General features: G+C 40.1%; 1 protein-coding gene across 4 annotated transcripts; it reads left to right on the forward strand.

Moving 5' to 3' along the window:
- Positions 1-6: 6 nt before the first annotated feature.
- LOC143280116 (HAUS augmin-like complex subunit 3) lies at positions 7-20,137 on the forward strand. Of its 4 annotated transcripts, none has more exons than XM_076584667.1 (14): positions 7-106; positions 6,902-7,216; positions 7,702-7,815; positions 8,732-8,815; positions 9,814-9,925; positions 11,083-11,283; positions 12,262-12,401; positions 13,275-13,409; positions 14,194-14,377; positions 14,963-15,115; positions 16,594-16,690; positions 17,409-17,559; positions 18,446-18,623; positions 19,300-20,137. In XM_076584667.1, exons 2-14 carry the CDS (start codon positions 7,041-7,043, stop codon positions 19,426-19,428), a joined length of 1,854 nt encoding a protein of 617 aa, XP_076440782.1. In that variant the 5' UTR covers positions 7-106; positions 6,902-7,040; the 3' UTR covers positions 19,429-20,137. The 4 variants fall into 4 exon arrangements, with proteins under 4 accessions (XP_076440782.1, XP_076440785.1, XP_076440783.1 ...); XM_076584670.1 differs by lacking the exon at positions 7-106 and adding an exon at positions 138-438; XM_076584668.1 differs by lacking the exon at positions 7-106 and adding an exon at positions 817-909.
- The last annotated feature ends 116 nt before the right edge of the window (positions 20,138-20,253 follow it).

Here is a 20,253-nt window from a genome sequence, read left to right on the forward strand (position 1 = left end):
AACAACAAAAGAGAAAATAGGCGCCATGTTAAGAGAAAGACCGAAAAGTTGGGCAGGGTTGTCACTGTCAATACTGTTCGCGTGGGGATGATTCCGGGCATTGACGGTAGTAATTTGGAACTGGCATTTCATTTCGATATCTTTCATGCAACTTCTCTTCTTCCAGTTTTAGTACACATTCAAGTTTTCAAGTATATAGGCATATTTTCATCTTGTCGGCAGATGTGCAGCTCGTTTGCCCCTGGAGAAAGTAGCAGTGCGAGATTTTGTGACAAAAAAGTAAACTTGTTGGCTAACATGAATTTGAAACTCAGTAAAGAAATTGCAAATGGATGAAAGAAATGAGCAGTAGTTAAAAGAAAGAAAATATCCAGCTAATAAAGAAGTGCGTGGTCCGCGGCGTTTCTGTTTAAGAACTGACAAGCCTTGGACAGTCAAGTTAGTCATACCATATAATTTTATCATATCATATATCATATCAAGTGTCACGGCTTTTAGGCTTTATCAGTCTTTTGCCTGATCAGTTAGAACTTTTTAATTGTTCTTCTTCTTATTTTTTTAAATTTGAAGAGTGTACAATTACTAATGGCTAGCTTCCTATGGGGAAATTAACTTGGAATCCATAATCCTGCCAATGTTTATCTAATAATTTTTTAAAACTTTAAGTGTTCCTGCAGTGACAATGTTACCAGGCAGTCCTTTAGAGTGAAATGATTTTGTGTAGTGTTCTTATCATAATGCCCATGTAGAATCTCATATGTCTCAATCATATCACCCCTTAATCTGTGATATTCCAGGCATGGGAGTTTCAAACTAGTTAGTCTCTCTTCATAGGACACACTACCCTATAATTTGTTTCATAAATCTTCTCAGTACATTTTCAGTCAAGTCAGTATGTTTTCTAATAAGGTAAGGGGACAGTTATTTTTTTTACTGTAGTACCAATGTGCTGTTTTTAAGTTAAACAGCTTCGCATACACATAGGTAGATTAAAAGTTCACAGTATTTTTTACTGTATGTTTGTTGTATGGTAAACATCACCTCTGTAATTATTAAGCAATAAAATCATATTCTAATGTCCAGTGAAGCGAGTGCTTGTGATTGTTGAAACAGAGTGGTCAACTCATGTGGGGTCAGGTTCAAAGACTAGACAAAGGAAATACACTAGAGGGACTAGGGTTGGGTGAAGGGGAAGGAGAGTGTCAGGCTTTGATTTCATAGGCCATTTCATCATGGCGTCTGCACCTCGCTAAGGTCTGTCACTAAAGCGAAAATTCGAATTATTTTAATAAAGTTGAAAGAAAAGTTGGAGAAAAGTAAAACATTATCATTTCCTTGTCAAGATCTTATTTGGACAGTATTTTAGTATTTATTTTTGGTTGATATAATTTCTTGTCAAGCTGTTACAAGCACACAATGCTCTCCAGTACTTCAGAGTAAAAATCAGTTACTTAAGTTTTAATTTCCATATGAGTGCATATTGCAATGATGTAACAGTGTTGAAGAGTAAACGAACAATGCAGAAATCCTCTCCTTTCCCCCTCGTGCCTTCAAATCATGGTGTATGATTTCTTTTGACAATCTTATCATTCTGAAGTCTTCAGAATGATGCACTATACAGTGAATTTTGTGTCATCTGTTTACTTTAATTTGCAGCCATATCTCGGAAAGAAATTAAAAAAAAAAATCATTTTTATGAAAGTATCTAACAGCCAAGGAAGCAAGCTTGATTACTGCCCATGTATGAGGGCCACATTGTGTGTGTGTGTGTGTGTGTGTGTGTGTGTGTGTGTGTGTGTAAGAGAACAAGAAAGAGAGAACAGCATGACACGCCAGATATAACAAAGCACCCTGATAGAAATTAGTTATACTGGCTCGTCAGATGTAGCAAAATCCGGATTTTACAAAGCAGTTTTGAATGTCCCCGGCGATTCGTTATGAATGGCTTCTTGCTTTGTCAGTAATTTGTTTACAGGAAGCTTATTCAACAAAAACAGATGCACCTGTATGGGAAAAACAGTGGGGACTGAAAATATTTACCTTAATGTGACTAAGATAAGCAAAGGGGAAGTTATGATCTCTAAAACATCACTGGAAAACTTTCTTTAATACAGGCACATGATAAGAACTTGTCTCAGTTATAAATGACAGTTATGATTTTATTTTGGCAAATGTACATGCACCAAATACCACTACAGATAAGATACCCTTTTGTAAAGAACTACAAGAAAAGTTTGTTGAATAGAGTAGAAATAATTTCCTCTAATCTATGTGGAGGTTTTCATTGCATTTTTGATAATGGAATTATTCAATTACGTCAATGTAACATCATTCTCCGTTTCAGGATGATGTCATCGATTATGGTGAGCTCTTCTCTGTAGTTCCAGAACTCTATGGCACTGGAGTGGCATTGTTTTCTGGTCTCTGGCCATCCTTGCTGGATGTATGTCTTGAGGTGATGAAGCTGTGGGTCATCTTTTGTCGCTTTCCGTATTTCTTCTAGCTTGTTGTCGCTGATTGGCATGTTCTTCATGACAGCATGCACCTGAGTGTCGAAGTCTTTGCTCATCTGGTCATTTGGGTCAACTGGGATGTGTTTTTGGGACAGAGTGTCGGCCACAGGTATGCTTTGTCCACTGACATGGATGACTTTGATGTCATATTTTTGCAACTGCAAGAGCATACGTTGCAGTCTGGGTGGTGCAGTTGACAGGGGTTTCTTTATGATTGCCTCCAACGGTTTGTGGTCTGTGTGGACGATGGTTTGTCGGCCATAGACGTATTGGTGGAACCGTTTGCACCCAAACAGGATGGCGTACAGCTCTTTTTCTATTTGGGTGTAGTGCTGCTCCGTTTCGTTCAGTGCTTTGGATGCAAAAGCGACTGGCCTGTCTTCCTGAAGGAGGGTGGCTCCTAGTCCATGCTGGCTGGCATCCACTTCCAGTGTGACTGGCTTTGCTGGATCGAAGAATGCGAGAACAGGTTGGGATGAGATCATGTGCTTGGTTTTCTCAAATGCTGCCTGCTGAGGTGTGTCCCATACAAACTCGGTCTCGTTTTTGAGCAGGTCTCGCATGGGTTTTGTGATCTCAGAGAGCTGTGGGGCAAACTTGGACAGGTATGTGATCATCCCAAGGATTGTTTGGAGTTCCTTCAGGTCTGATGGGGGCGGCATGTTCAGGATGGCTGAAACCTTTGCAGGATCTGGCTTCAGACCTTGTGATGTGACGAGGTGGCCAAAGTATTCAACCTCCTGTGTTCCAATGGTCAGCTTTTCTGCATTCAGTTTCAGGTTCTTTTCTTTGGCTCTGTTCAAAGCGGCTCTCAGGTTGTCATCATGTTCCTTCTGATTTGAGCCTGAAACGATGATGTCGTCTACTAGAGGCGTGACTCCAGGGATTCCTTCGAAGATCTCGTCCATCTTCCGTTGGAAGATGTCCTGGGCACAGATGAGACCAAATGGAAGCCTCTTAAACCTGTACCTGCCTCCATGTGGTGTGTTGAAAGTGGTCAGGTACGATGACTGCTCGTCTAGCAGGAGTTGCCAGTACCCTGATTGTGCATCCAACTTGCTGAAGATTTTGGCGTTGGACATCTTTGCCAAAGCATCTTCGAGTGTTTAGGTCTTTTGGGTCCAGGCATATCCTTAGCTTGCCGTTTGGTTTCTCGACCACGACCATGGAGTTTACCCAGTCAGTTGGCTCAGTCACTTTCTCAATGACTTCCATGCACTCCATTCTCTTGATTTCCTCCATGATGCGGTCCTTCAGGGAGTGAGGTACTCGTCTAGGTGCATGCACTTTTGGGGTTGCGTTGGGTTGGAGGTGGATGTTGACTTCTCCTTCCAGAGATCCAAAACCGCTGAATACGGTTTTGTATTCTTTCAGTACTGCTTCTTTGGTGAGAGGAGGTTCACTGACAGAAAGAATCAGTTTGATGAGGTTCAGATCCAGGGAGGCTTGGAGACTCAATACTGGTTGTGTGTGGCCGGTGTCTGCAATGATGAATTCTTGTCGCAGTGTTCTCCCTTTGTAGCTGCAGTCCATGGTGGTCTTTCCTTTCACATTGAGGGCTTGCCCTGTGTAGCTGTAAAACTTCTGCTTGGTCTTGCTCAGAGGTGGCTGTTTGGTCAGTTGCTTGTAGTTCTTCCAGGGAATCACGTTGACCTGAGCGCCTGTATCTATTTTGAAACTTATTTTGTCTCCAGTCTCAAGGTCAAGCTTGACATAGGCTGTATCAGGATGAGTGGACTTTCCATTGACTGTGTAGACATATAGGTCCTGATCACTATCCACTTCCTCTTGGGCCAGACTGTGGACAGCTTGCTTACTCTTCTTTTTCATGCAGCATTTCTCGTAATGGTTTGCTTTCTTGCAGTAGTGGCAAGATTGTCCGTATGCAGGACATGCTCTCCTTTCATGGATTCCTCCACAGTTTCTGCAGCGGTTTCTGCTTTGCTGTTGCTGATCACGGTCTTGACGTGAATGGTCATGTCGCTGGCGCTCATTTTTTCCGTGTCGTACAGCTGCTACTTCAGCAGCGGCTGGTCTGTCTGACATGGATTCAAGACATTGCTGTGTGGTCTCGAAGTTCGTGGCGATCTGTATTGCCTTGTCCATTGTCAGCGTGTCGCCCTCTGTGAGGAGTTTTTCTCTGATGTCCCGTGACTGGACACCAGCTACGATGCGGTCACGCACCATTTCATCACTGCTTGTATATTCGCAATCTTTGACCAGATTCCTGAGGTCTGTCACGAATGAATCAAACGTTTCCCCTTTGTCTTGCTTTCTCCCCTGGAAAATGTATCTGGCAAATACAGTGTTCTTTTTTGGGGAGCAGTGGGCTCTGAATTTGGTGAGAATGGTGTTGACATTATTTTGATCTGCTTCTGCAAGGTTCCACGACTTGAAAATCTCCCTACCTTTGTCTCCTATCCATATACGGACGTATGCTGCCTGCTCCTCTGGACTTGTTTGAAGGCATCACCCAAGACATCAAGAACCTTGTTTCCACATGTCCAACATGTATACCCCACCTTCCCTCAAATCCCAAAGAGCCCCTCATTCCCCATGATGTACCTTCCCGACCCTGGCAGAAAGTTGGAACAGATCTGTTCACCTGGAACAACAAGACCTACCTGATCACTGTAGACTACAACAGCAGATTCTTCGAACTGGATGAACTCACATCGACAACCTCCATAGCCATCATCCAGAAACTATGCATGCAGTTTGCTCGACACGGAGTGCCTGAAACAGTTATAAGTGACAACGGTCCCCAATACGCCTCCAGTGATTTTGCCCTGTTTGCCTCCCGATTGGATTTTCATCATGTGACATCGAGCCCGGGATATCCACAGTCAAATGGATTGGCTGAAAAAACTGTCCAGACAGCAAAAAGACTCCTGCAAAAGGCACACACTGAGAGAACCAACCCAGAGCGAGCACTGCTGGAGTACCGCACAACCCCGGTGGACAGCCTCGCATCACCATCGCAATTGCTGATGGGACGTCAGTTACGTTCCACCCTGCCTGCAACCACCAACCAACTAGCCCCCAAAACCATCCAACCCCACAGTGTTATGCAACGTCGCCATGAACTCCAACAGTCCCAAGAGAAGCAGTACAACCGCTCTGCTCACCCACTACCTGAACTCAAGGTAGGAGCAAAAACCCAAGTCCAGCTGTCCCCAGGAGACCGTTGGCGACCCGCGAAGGTCATCGAGAAGGCAGACACACCAAGATCCTTCAGGATCCAAACGACTGATGGCAGTATCTACCGGAGGAACCGTCGTTGCCTGAAAGAGAATGTGGCTGCACCCACAGAAAAGCCGCAGCCAAGCAGTGAACCCCAGCGTGATGCCAGTGCCCAGAACACCCAGCCCAGTACCCAGCCAGACGTCGCCACCCAGACTCAGCCCGGATTCATCACCAAGAGTGGTCGGCAGATTACCCCTCCGACAAAAATGAACTTGTAGACTCCTAGCAGATGTGTGAAAGTTTTGGCCTGTGTGCCATATAAAGAGAAATCATATTTTGTACAATGATTCGGCCTGTGTGCCAAACCTTGGGTCTGCGAACCCAAACATTTTGTATCTCCCCTATTAGGTGAAAATAAGAGTAAGATAATTATCACCAGAAACAATTCCAGTTGAAAGTATCAGTGTTCAGTGACAATCTAGTCAAGAAACCTTACGAGTTTTTTCTAGTTAAGCAGCTTTGGATGGATTCCAGTTTTATTTTATTTATCTCCCAAAGAACGACCTTTCAGAAAAAGGGAGATGTAACATCATTCTCCGTTGCGAAGGCAACGATCTCTTAGAAGAGTTACTTCCCTTGGTTTCCCCTTCCCCTCCTACCACCTACTGCTGAATAAACCAGTCGTGTTGTTCAACCCCTGTCTTGGTCAATCATTTGCATGACTGTCTAAAACACACCCAGACTCTTTACAGTCAACACAATGGTCAAGTTGCCCTTTATATAAAAAATTATAATGCTTAATTTGACTTGACCATTTTGTTGAAGTAATTAAGTTCAGCTAACACATTCCTTTGGCAGAAAACAATACAAAAATAGAAAAGCAGTTCAAAAAGTAAAATGAATGGTGATGAAGGCTGATTACAAAGAGGGAGGACTTAACATGGTGAACATGATCAACTTACAAAAATATTTAAATTTACAGTGGGTAGGAAAGCTGTTCGATACCACAGAACTGGATACAGCATAGCTGTATCCCACAACACACACACATACACACATACACACACACACACACACACACACACACACATATATATATATATATATATATATAAGAAAAAAAGAAAAGAAAAGGGGGTTTAATCAAATTAATGGGCTTACACTTATATTACAGGTTTGTGCAGTTCATACTTTTTTTTCAGGTGACTGCAGTTTGTGAAAATCTGAGCATGCAAGATACAAACAGTTGGGGTGTGTGAAAAACAGCTGTACAGTTTCAAGAAGGGTTGCATCACAGATGATTTGTCCAGCAAAAAGAGAGCTGCAATACGACAGAGCAAAATGAGTGGTCAACAGTTCATAGAGACACTAAAGCAGATTGGCTATCCCAAAGCCCAAGCCCTAAGTCCCAGAGGTTTTGATTGGATGTTTGAGGATGAAGCTGTGTTGCCTTTTCTCTCCTGGTTCTGCAACTCTGTTGGTCATCAGAATGTCCTGAGTGAAGAAGAAAAGAAAGGGTAAGTTGGGAATTCTTGTTATTTATTTTTGACCAGTATTTCTCATAAAAGGCTCCAACACACCTCTCTCATCCCCTGAACCCCACATTAGTTCTTAAAGTAGTGTATAAACAAACCGTGGTGTAAATGTATAAACTAGGTTCTTGTGAAATGCTGTTAAACTCATTTGTGATGTAAATGGCTGTTGTGGTTTGCAAACTGGGCTCTGGTGAAATATTGAAAGTGATGTGTAATTAACAGAGTAGTTTTCTGGTTAAAATCTGAATATGTAGTGATAAGAACTTTCGTTATGCAGACTGTAAAGTGCTGAATCTGTTGAATAAATTATAGTTGAGTAAATACTTTCTTTGAAAGGTTATTTCAGAATGAACAATTTAGGGGTGGTTGCATGTATAACAAAATGAAGTGTGTGGGTTTTGTTTACATGATCAGCTTTGCTGGGTTGTTATTTTGATTTGATTTGTTGATGTTGATTGCTGTTTTAGCTTTGCTGAGTTGGAACAGTCTGGAGACAACATTTTGGAAGGACCCGTGCTAGATGAGGCTCTGAACTGCCTATCTTCCGACCAAGATGATGCCATTAGCTTAGAAGCGCTCCAGTGAGTTAGGATTTTTTATGGTTTATTTCTTTGTCAGATGCCATTGAACAAAATGACTTGACAGCTATTTTAAAAGAAATTGTGGGATGGGGTGGGATTATAGCTTTATGCAGTGGAATGAATAGGATAATAATGGCGGGATAAGAACTTGGGTAAAATGTTAGAAATTAAGTTGTATTAATTGATAATGTATGTGGAGAAGTGGGAGAGGTCATTTGTTTACCACAGACTACTGGTCTGATAAAAAAGAAAGAAACAAACCTTACAAATGTTACATCAAATATTGCTATAATATCTTTTTCATTTTAGCAGTATGCCTTGTATTTACTATTGAAGCAGTATCTCAATGTACGGAGAAACAGTGTGTTTTGTTATTGACATTTTTGAAAGTCTAGAAGTATGTCATATTCTTCATTACCAAACAGTGTCATGATGTAAAGTTCACGTGCATTGATGGATGAGCGTTTGTGTAATCAGTAGGTTTGTCTATGCTTTATGATTTTATAGCATTGTTTATTTGCTATTTTTGGTGTGCCAAATCTTAAGCTTGATGATATATTGTTGCTATTGATTGCAGTGTTGTTTTCTACTTTAAATTTTTGATTTGCACTTTTTATACATAATCATAATGTGAAATGTATAACATGAGTCCTGTGAATGGACAATCTAATTTGTGTAATTAATCAAGATTGTCAGATTGTATGATTGTTTTTTTTTTAATCAGTGGATTAAAAAAACCCAAACTATACAGTCTTGCTACACAAAGAAGGGATTTAAATTTTTTTTTTTTATGGTATAGCTTTTCTATGCACTTTTTATTATTATTATTTTTTTAATCTTTACCAGTTTGTATTTATTTTCTTTTCAGTAAGATATAGACTGCTTTCGTTTTCATTTTTTCTTCCTATCTTGACAGGGAAGATGTTGAACGGATGAAAGATGATCTAGAAAGGCATCAGAAAAGGAAAGAAAAGTTGGTGAAGATGAGGAACAGTTTGAGGTAAGTTACAGTGATATATACTCAGCGCATTCTATATGTACAGATTCTTCTGTGTAGGTGATTTTTCATAATGTATAGATATGTGTATCAGGAAGTGACCGGACTTTTTATGAGTGTGATTTTAACCATGAAAGATGTCATTTTACAAAAAAATATTACCAAAACTTTTACAGATAAGGTTTGTTCTTAACTCTGGTTTTTCCAGCACACAACGTTCAGTTTGATTTGTTTTTGAGGGTTGACAAAAAAATATATTCAGATCTGTTTATTTAGATTATTTGTGTGCAGTAATTATATTGTGGATGTCATTTACAAAATAAATATGACTTTATGATTATATTGTTAATGTTATTTACAGAAATAAGTACGATTTCATGCATGAAAAATATTAGTTTGTACTGGTACCCCATTCCACCCTCTGCTCTGGATTTGCTTTTTTGTGTGAAACTCTTTCCAGATTGGGCACATTGGCCAATTTATGTTTTGGATTTTGGCCACATGGCCACTGGCATCCCAGCTGCTCCTGTATTTTGTTTGAAGATGTTTGGATTTAGTTTTGTCCTGCTTTTGAGGAACTTTGTTTTTCCATCAGATAAATACCACTTTCTTTCACAACATTGACACTTTGTAAAGACTCTTAAGATGGAGTCGATAGCATGTGAACAACATTCCTATCACAGACTGAGCAGGACCTAAGTTACTTCTTTTGATTCAGAAATCAGTTTATGAGTACAGTCAAGTAGCGGTTTACTGTTACAGAATACATTGCCAAATGTTTCAAATACTCCAAAAGTGGCGTATGGCTGCTTTAACAGCAGTTCATACCCCGAGTCACTCATAAAAGCTCATATGTAAGTATGTATGAGTAAATGTGGCAGTTGTAGCTCACAAAAAAACAAAAAAACAAACCCCTTTGAAATACGATCAAATTGAGAATAATTATATATGTATATATATTGTATATATGTATGTATGCATGTATGTATATATGTTTTCAGCTTGCATCACACTGGACTGACACACAGACTTGCCAAGTTTGGGGATGTGGAAGCTGCCAAGAAACAAGAGTACCGCAAGAGCATGGAAAAGTGCCACAGAACCAACGCAGAGGTCAGTCAACAGTTTTTCACTTACACATTTTTGTATGAAGGAATTATCCAAAAGGTAGGTCATCACCAGATGATAAAAGCATTGATAAAGTTTTGATATAAGACCAGTTTAGTCTTTTTAGAATTGTGAGACTGATGAAGTTTTGTGCATATGTGAATCATTGTCATTCTTGTTCATCTGCGCAGCTATTTTGTATGGTTTTACCTTCCAGAGAGGGCTTTCGCAGTTAGCTGGGTTATTAGTGCTACTAAATTGATTCTTACAGTCCATTTCTTGTGTTAGTTTTCCCTGCCATAATAGAATTTATTTTGTAAAACCCATGCTGTTCTCCTTGGAGAGAGATTTTTAACACAGTGATTCCTTGTCAGCAATTGTTTTTTCTTCTGTTTGATTTTGTTTCGCTACCAGAAACATGTATTTAATTACACATACTTAACCGTGACCCAACTAGTGCAGACTCCGGCAGGGGTCTGACATTCCTGTATTCATCTATCAAAGTAAACTAATATTATCAAAGTGAACTTATTCTACATAATCTTGCCAGGGCATTTCCTTTGTTAGTATGGATTCTTTCGTGTGTATAGTACTTAGTTTGTCTCTTGCGAAAGACCAATATTTATGGTTTAGAATTAATAGTAGAACTATGAGGGGTGTTCTTCAGAAAATTTTCTGTAAAATTTGACTTACTTGTCTGGAATTTCTCACTCTGTGCCAGTGCTTTGCTTTTTTGGAAATGAAGAAGAAAAAAAAGGTAAGACAGTCACCCATGGTACAAATGTCAGAGTGAGAATTAACATTTTTTGTTTTTGAAAAGCGGGCAGTGTTGACAGAAGATGATCTCTGATGAATGTGTGACGTACATTAATGACACATAGATATTGTTTGTTTGCCTCAGTCTGCTGTCAAGGCGTTAATGCAATAATAGTTCTGCAATTTGTCTGCATTGTACAATGCAGTGTGAGAAAATACCCGCTTGTTTTTGGTGTATTGTTTCATGGGGCATTTCTTCTCAAATCCTTTACAGTGTCGTTTTTGACAGGGGTATAATTTTTCCTTTTGTTTTAATTCAGCTCCATTTTGTTTTATTTTAAAATTTCAGTTTGTTAGATGTTTCAGTTTGTGTTCTGAACTACAATGCATGATCAATAATTTTTCAGTGCAACGCCAGCCTGCAGCGACTTGGAGAAAGTGTACAGCAGTTGTGTAGTTTGTACAATGACCAAGGACGGTTAGAGAAGACAGAAACACTGCAAAATGAGGCTGTCTTCCTGTCTCAGCTCAGTCTGGACTCCTTTAACAAGGCTGAAGAGAGTTATTCCAGGGAACTGACCAGCTTTACCAAGAAACGCTTCTTCGAGGTGTGTGTGTGTGTGTTTTATTTTTTATTTTTATTTTTTGTATGTTGATATGTGCATGAAAAGTGTTCTTTCAAGAAACTTTTCAATGAGCATAAGATATATTCAAATGTGTATAAATTCTTTAGGGTTGTGTTTGTGCATGGGTGTACATGCTTGTTTGTGTCGCTTTGCTACCAGAAAGCAGCAGTGAATGGAGGGAGTCAAGGTTAACTCAGTAATTGGTCTTCAGAGCAAAGTTTCTATTTATGCATCCTTTGGCAAAGATAATGATAATCCCATACTTTACATAGTACTGGTATTTGCTTCTGGCATTCCCTTTGTTTGTTTGTTTGTTTTAGCTTTAAATAAATCTTTACAAGTTTGATTTATTGAACTGTTTGATACATGATCACTGTTAATGTTATATTTCCACTGTGTCCCCAGTGGCAGCTTTTGTGTTTTGTCTTTCTAAAGAATGGTGACAGATATTTTTTTGTTTGCCAATGACTCAATTGAAAGAAAAGGTAAGTGAAGCATTCTGTCTGAGGAATGGTCACAGTTATTTTTAAGGCATTGACTTGAAAAAAGTATTAAAAAAAAAAAAAAAAAAAACATTCTGTCTGAAGGATGGTCACAGTTGATTTTGACAGTGACTTGAAAAAAGTATAAACAGACCATTCTGTCTAAAGAATGGTCACAGTTCTTTTAGGCAGTGACTTGAGAAAAGTAAAGAAAGCATTCTATCTAATGAATGTTCAGTTATTTCAGATAATGATTTGATGAAAAAAAAGAAGAAAAAAGCGGTAAATAAATCATTATCTGGAGAAAGGTTACAGTGTATTTTTTGGCAGTGTACTTGGCAGTGGAGTGTCTGTGGCACAGCCTCCTGATATGGTCATGTGCTGTTGGCAGGACTGTGAGACAACAATGTCAAAGGGTGGCCCAGAATGTTGCTGTGAAATGGGGTGTTGAGCGTTGAACAATTAACTGTGCGTGCAGGGGATAGCGGACATTGCGGGAGGGGAGCTGTCCCGCTACCAGCTGCTGGAGGCCAGCGACCCCACGTCCCTGCTGGTGAAGGGCCAGTCCCAGGAGACCTTCCAGCAGGACTGCCAGGAGCTGGCCAGGCTGCAGGCTGTGTGAGTGTCCTTTTGTGTGTCGTGTTTGTGTTGCTGTGTGCACGTCTTCTGCTGTCAAAGTGGATTTTTCAACATAATTTTGCCAGATTCAACCCTTTTGCTACAGATTAATTCACAGAATTTTGCCAGGTTCAACTGTTTTTCTGTCATGTGTTGTTTTATTTGTGCAAAGTGCATGCTAAACATGGGGCCACAGTTTATCATCACATCTGAATGACTAGCATCCACACAGCCTCAAGGTCTGGGGGGGGGGGGGGGGGAATACTGCTGAGTGTGGGATTCAGTTCCATGTGCTTGAGATTCTCTTGCTTCCTAGGAGGACACATTACCACAAGGCCACTACACCACTTGTTTTGTACTGGTAGCTGATTGTTATTAAAAAAAATTCATAATAATATTTGGATTGCTCTGTATCTATGATGCTAACTAGTACAGCTAGTTCAGAATCAGTATGCTTTCCATGCAGCAAGGTTTATGGCAAAGGATTTCCCAGAGATAATAGTTATTGTAGTGTAATGAGCAAATGTAGGGTTGGTGTGGATGAGGGTTTTTTTACTGATGAAACTGTTTAAGGTTGTGTGCAGACCATAATCTACAAGCCAATGTTTCCTTCCATACCATGGAAATAATTGTGACAAGAGACTGTTTTATTATGCACTATGTTCTGTTCAGAATTGTAAAGGGATGGTTTCTAAACTAGCTAACGTTTTCAACTGATAAAGTGCTCTTGGTAATGAACATATTACATTAAATTTTCAGGAGACCATCTGTTGACTGTCCTTTTCAGTTTTCTAAGCTTCCAAATGGAGTGGTGTGAATTACTGGCACTGTTTATTGCAATATGTTGTGCTTAAACTTGCTCTTTGTTTGCAGCTTTCCAAAAAGTGAGGGTGAGAGAATTAATGCCTTGGTGGAAGCCAAGTGTGCTGCTAATGTCAGTGCAGCAGCTGATGACATCTTGCGTAAGCTGCAGGCTGGTCAGTTTCCATCTGACATCCAAGAGTGGACGTAAGTATGTAAGTCATGTAAAGTGACATGTTTCTGTGGACACTGGTGTAGATGATGTGTTGCATGTATGCATTCTCAGATTGCAGTTCTGCCATTTTAGAGAAACAGAAAGGCAGTATTGGAGACAGACCTTGGATTATCCAATCTTGACAGCACTTTCTCAACTGATCAAAACTACAGAACTTTTGCAAAGTGGCTGCTCAAGCTTACCAAAAGTAGCAATGCATTCAGTCTGGTTTGGTTGGCTGAAGAAGCCTTGATTTTGCAGTAGTATGTGTTAATTGGGAATTCCCACAACAACAGTACAAGCACAGTGCACTGTTTGATGAGCAGCTCAACATAGTGTCAAACCCTTGTTACTGAATTCTAATCTGTTTGATGAGCAGTTCAGCATAGTGTCAAACCCTTGTTACTGAATTCCAATGTCAGATGTTGAGATACAGTGATATTTTAACTTCTTTTGAGTTGACACACTTGTGCAGCATAACAGAGTTAAATGAAACTGAAACAAATGGAGGGTTTTGTTTTTGCAAAATCAAGTACAAATGCAAAATACCTGCTGGCATACCTGATTCCCAAAACTGGCAGGCATCCAAGTAGGTGATGGTGATCTTGGTGACCATGTCGGTTCACTGCGATAGCAGTGTTAGATCTCACCTGGCACTGTACTGTGGCGATGTGCTGTCCCTGGAGAGAGTATCCCAAATTTCACACAGAAATTAAGTTGTGACTAAGGTGATGACACAGTACAACCAGTCACCTGCACCTTCCCCATCCTGTGCAGGCGACAGACACAGGAGACGAACCAGACGCTGAACACACTGCGTGGAGAGTTGAAGCGGCTGACGGAGGGGGAGGTGGGGGAGCTGGTGAGAGAGCTGGGCCGTCTGCAGGGTAACCAGGTGCTGACCGGGGACTACAAGCTCAAACTGACCCGCCAGGACTACTTCATCACAAACCAGGATCAGGTCAGGGCTTGGCCTTTGCCAGTTTCATTTGATACCAGTGTTGTTTTGTCACAGATGTCAAGGTGTGTATACTGTGCATACTACATGTACACATGCAGACATTCTTACACACACACAGACACACATACAAACACTCACATGTGTGTGTATATATGTGTGTGTGTGTGTGTGTGTGTGTGTGTGTGTGTGTGTGTGTGTGTGTGTAAATGGTACATACAGACCAGAAGACATGTATGTAGAAACGTTGGTCAAAATTAGGTTGGTACTTCAGTTGTAAGACCTGGTCACAGACTAGGGTTCATGTGTAGACTGATTATTGTTGCTGCTTAGCTCTTTTGTAAGTTTATGTGTAGATTTATGGCAGATAACATAGCTTTTTCATGTGTATTTATTTTTCAATCAGTTACTGAGTCAGTCAGTCACGCCTTTGTATATTCTTTGTTGTTTTGGTGGTTAACCATTAAATTTCCTTTCCATTGATCTGCATGGTGTAACAGGTTTGAAAGACAAAATGAAAATGCTCTGCATTGAATCTATGCATATTTTTGGAATGATATTTTTCAAGATTTTTTTTTTTCTAACCAGGTTATCAAATACTTGGTGAACCAGAGAGCCAGGAATGAGTTCCTGACAATGGCCTATGAAGTTGAAGCTAGGAATCATCGTGAAGTTCATCGTCTGTTGACAGCTGTGCAGAAGACGCTTCATGAACAATTGACACTTTATCAGTCACGGATGGTGAGTTTTCAGTTTCAGTTTTCAAGTAGGTGTTAAAGTGTGTGGATTGATCATAAAAATCTCCACACTTTACCCACCAGGCGCCATCACGGTGACGGCGCCTGGTGGGTAAAGGGTGGAGATTTTTCCGATCTCCCAGGTCAACATATGTGCAGACCTGCTAGTGCCTGAACCCCCTTCGTGTGTATATGCAAGCAGAACATCAAATACGCACGTTAAAGATCCTGTAATCCATGTCAGCGTTCGGTGGGTTATGGAAACAAGAACATACCCAGCATGCACACCCCCGAAAATGGAGTATGGCTGCCTACATGGCGGGGTAAAAACGGTCATACATGTAAAAGCCCACTTGTGTGCATACGAGTGAACGCAGAAGAAGAAGAAGATCCGTACATTCTACACCATGTTTGTTGAAGAAAAAAGGAGCAGATACTTGATGTTTGCATAAACCCATCATGATGATCAGGCCTTGAGAGATGGTGAAAATCACAGAATTGACCGCACACAGGGATACAAATGAAATATTTCTGGGCTATTCAGACCAGAGCAGCATCAGTTCTAGTGTTCAAGGAATTGGGTGGTCTTAGATGGTCGAGGAGTGTGAGGAGGCGTTGAAGATGTGATATAAAATTGTTTTTCCAGTCTGTGGTATTTTATGGCTTAAAAAGACAGCTCTGTCTCTCCTCTCCCCATGTCTCTCTTTCACGCTTACAGACAGACACAGAAACCAAATCAAGCTGTGGGATTGTTTCTAGGCCTTTATATCAGTCTGGGAAAGAAGGAAATCCCAGGATTGATTTAAGATATACCTCATCCAGATTTTGTGTGATTTATTTATTTTCATGACTTTGGTTTTAAGATATTCACCATTGATGCTGAACTCAGCTTGAGACATTTATATTGATAGTAATGACAATACAGTCTGATGATCACACTTCCCAGGCAGGGAGTTTGTGTCATTTACAAGTGTTATGTAACAGATATGTAAGTACATGCTTTCAAGTATGACGCATTATACACAAAAGAGCATGTGCACACCAGCACACATGCACATGCTCAGACTGCCAGCAGAAGTTCAAGAAGCACATTGGTCAATAAGATTGTGGGCCTGAGAAGATGTGTGTTGTGAGAGTCTGTAAACTGAATATAGGAATTAATGTAATGATCTGAGAAGAGCAGCTTGTTCCATATTAATGCGCCAAGATCGTTTGATGAAATCTGATTTGATTGTTTTTGCATTTTCAGTTGCATTATTACAATTACATGCATTAATGCAATTATTTGCATTATGTGTTGAATAAGATATATGATCAAATAATGAGAAAGTTATTGAAGCCTATTTGAAACATTATTTTCATTGCATTCTTGACACCATTAGCATGTGTTTATCCCTTGCTTGGACAGTAATTGGTGAGAAATAGCATTCAATGTGTTGAAAGTTACCATTGCTGTTATAAAGTGTTTGTATTGTGTTGCAGCAAGCAATGGATGACCCATCCCTGACAAAGGCCAAGTATGAAAGAAGCACAATTGACACACGTGATGCGGCCTCTACATGTTTGCATCAAATGCTAGGTACAGCCACAGACTGGGTTTTGACGTATGATTGAATATACTTATCACATTGGATCATTTGGATTTTCTGAGTTATGAATAAAATGAATTTCTGGTCAAAGGTGGAAATTAAGGTCTTACTTAACCAGATAAATATTTCACTCTTTCTTGAGGGAGAAAAGGAATACAATTGTCTTTTCAGAACAGTGAAGGTCTGGTCTGGTCCAAGTTGCATATAATTTTTGGACCACAGTGTGGGAGATAATGCAGAAAACAAGATATATCCCTTCAGCATTGCTATACATTTGCTTACAGTTGATTGACAATTGAATTGCACATAATGGGTGTGACTAGTCAACCTGCAGTTGAAATATCACTTGTGGGTGTGTAAAATAACTTTTTTTTGAGTGCATGTGGGTATGCAATCAGTTATCTTGAATAATCCAGAAATCAGAACAAAATTGTGTTGTTTGATTTACAATATATAAAAAATTTTCTTGTCAGATTGACTGAGTTTTGTTTGGGGGTGTTTTCAGTTAATATGCACTTTTTGCATCTGGAAAGAAAGAAATTAGAATGCTGTTATTAGACATACACTTATTGTTCTTAAAATAAGAGACACCTAAAAATGTTTATCATGTACATGCAACATATAGTTCAGAACAGCACTTTTCAGCTTGATCAAAGTATTTGAATCATTTAAAACTGAAACATTGGCTTGTTTCTTTTCTGCACGCAGTACCAGCCAATGAGAATCCGGAACAGCGACAGTTGTTTTTGTCGTTTTCAAGCATGGTGAAGGCAGCGGAGTCTTTGAAACAGTCACAATCCCAGGCCAAAGCTGAGGCCATCTGTACTGCTGACAAGTACAAGGATAAAGTGCAAAAGTTGTAAGTTTGTACGGCGGACAGAAGTGATGTTCCTGATGATGTGGTTGTAGAATATGAGGTTTTGTTAATATCTTAACACCATAAAAAAAACAACTTTGGCCAGTGTGTATATGAATAAGCTAGTGATGCGCAGGGATCCAAGTTCTCAGCAGTTTAACTGGTTTGATGGAGAAAAAATTAAATAAAGAATTTTTTTTAATAAAGATTGTGGAAAAAAAAAAGATCTGTGTTGAACATCTAAAGTAGATGACAATAGTTTATGCCAGAAGACTAGAAGCTGCTGGACTGTTCATTTGTGCTTTGGGTTGTCTTTTCAAGTGATATTTGACATGCAAGTCATTGGATTGAATTCTTAACTTGGTAAGTATTCAGAAAGGTCAGGCCAGAATAATATGATGTATGTATATATGTGTGTGTGTGTGTGTACATAACTGATAAACATAATTTGTAAGTTCCTGGAGGTGGTTGAGGAATACGTATATCCCCACCCATTAACCTCTCTCATGTATTTCCATGAAATTTTCTGATTTGGTGCTTGGGAGCCCAGAAACACATATGTTGAGTGCTTTCCTCTGAAGGCTGTGCGTATGACATTGCGTGACATGTTTCTCATGCATAAACGAATGTCTTCATAATTCAGTATCATTTTTAACATCACATCATTCATCCTTCAAAACAGGTCCTAAGAACAAAAGTTCAGATATATATATATTTTATAATCACTTTGTGTGTGCGTCTGTGTGCATGTTCAAACATGATTGTGTTTAATCAAAGAAAATGGCGTCCTTGCTGTGTGTGACGTAGGGAAGGTGTGTGTGTGTTTCTTGTTCAAACATAATTCTGTGTTTAACAAAGAAAGTATATTTCCTTGCTGTGTGTGACACAGGGAAAGCGAGGTGGAGCAGTGTGAGGAGGTGCTGTACACGGAATGCAGCACGGTGGGCGGACAACCCATGCTGATGCCCCGCCAGCTACTGGAGGCCACCACACAGCTGGACGACATGCTGCACAAACTGGAGGCAGCCATCTTGGACACCGTCACTGATGTTGGCAACAAGAAAAAGGTCAGGGTCACATAGTTGGGCTTCGGGTGTAGTCCGTACTGGGATGGTGTGGTGTTGTGTGTGATCTGGTGGGGTTGGGGTTGGGGGAGGGGGGTGAAAGAATGAAGGTGGGGATGGACAGGGTGGTTGCTAACATGGAAAGCTGGTCAGTCTGTCAGTACCATTTTCACTCACAGATTGACATAAGTTTACATTTGGGCCAACAGCAAAGTGAGAGCTGTATTATCAATGGTTTCTCCAGTCAATGGGAAACCATTTACAGCTTAGTCTTTTGTGAAGGACTATGACTCAAACTAGGAAGCAAAATTGCACTGGCTCTTAGTGCTGCAGCCTTGTGGGCTAGTTGGCCTTTGGGAACCATCCCAACGCCGACTGTCCTAAAACCCTCTTGGCCGAGAGAGTGGGGATGTAACTTGGGCAAGACACTCTCCACTATAATCAAATTCTAGCCCAAATAGTCCGAACAGCAGTTGCCTCCTCTGCTGTTCTGATGGTCATAGTCAGACACGACTATCATATATATATATATATATATATATACAAATACAATATCACTGAGTTGATGTGTTCTCTCTCCTTTGTTTTTTGGTTTCAGTTCAGCTAAATGACTTAAAAGATTTTGTTTGCAAAGAGGATCCCAGTAATGCAAATTAAATACTGTTTTTCTGTGTTTCAGGCACTGAAGAAGGACATTCTACAAACAAAGGAAAGAGAACTGTTTACATACTTCCACCTACATCCAGAACGGCTGAAACAGACAGTGGATAACTTGGAGAAACGTCTGCAAGCGCACAGCGTCAAGTGATTGTTGTTTCTGTATGAACACATCTGCCATAATACATCAGTCATGAGACACTACAGAGTTGTTTTTTGTCTGAACGTAGTGACGCCTCCTTGAGAAACTGCAACCGCCAGAGGCTTCTTGTCATGTGGTGACTCTGTAACAAATGTGCCTATTATTATTATTATTTTTTTTAACCATGCCTTCAATGTAAGGTAAGGGGTCTGAATTGCAAGCTGTGAAAATGACCTTTTGTGTCATGCTGTCACATCAGTCAGTGTGAAACTGTACAGGCTGGCTGCCACATGATTAATCCAGCTGGAAGTAGAATCTGGGAGAGTGACTGCTGCTTTTGAACAGGACTACATGAATTTTGTGCATATATTTGTGTGTTGGCAAGTACTCGAATGTTTCTGCATCTGTATGAGGTGATTGACAGAGCTCCATGAGAATTTTTGACGAGAGCTAATAATACATTTGAGTATGATATTTTGTGCATATATGTGTGTGTTGGCGAGAATTCAGATGTTTCTGCATCTGTATGAGGTGATTCAGAGCTCCATGAGAATGATTTTTGACAAGAGCTTATTAGACATGAGATTGCTGAATATGGATTCATACTGCCACCAGAATGTACAGGTTTGTCACAAACCAAGTTGTTTCTGTATTCAGTTTCATTGACATGCCTTTGAGCGTAAATTTGAGAAGAAAAATAAATTCACAGAATGTTGTACTTTTTATCGTATGTTCTGTTTCCATTGAATCCTACTTGTTTTTGCGTCATAAAACCATTGTTCATTGGTTTGAAGATGTAATGTGTTGTCTGGAATGTGGCATGCACTTTATTTT

This window comes from Babylonia areolata, chromosome 3 (assembly GCF_041734735.1).
Source record: "Babylonia areolata isolate BAREFJ2019XMU chromosome 3, ASM4173473v1, whole genome shotgun sequence".
Classification (NCBI taxonomy): domain Eukaryota; kingdom Metazoa; phylum Mollusca; class Gastropoda; order Neogastropoda; family Buccinidae; genus Babylonia; species Babylonia areolata.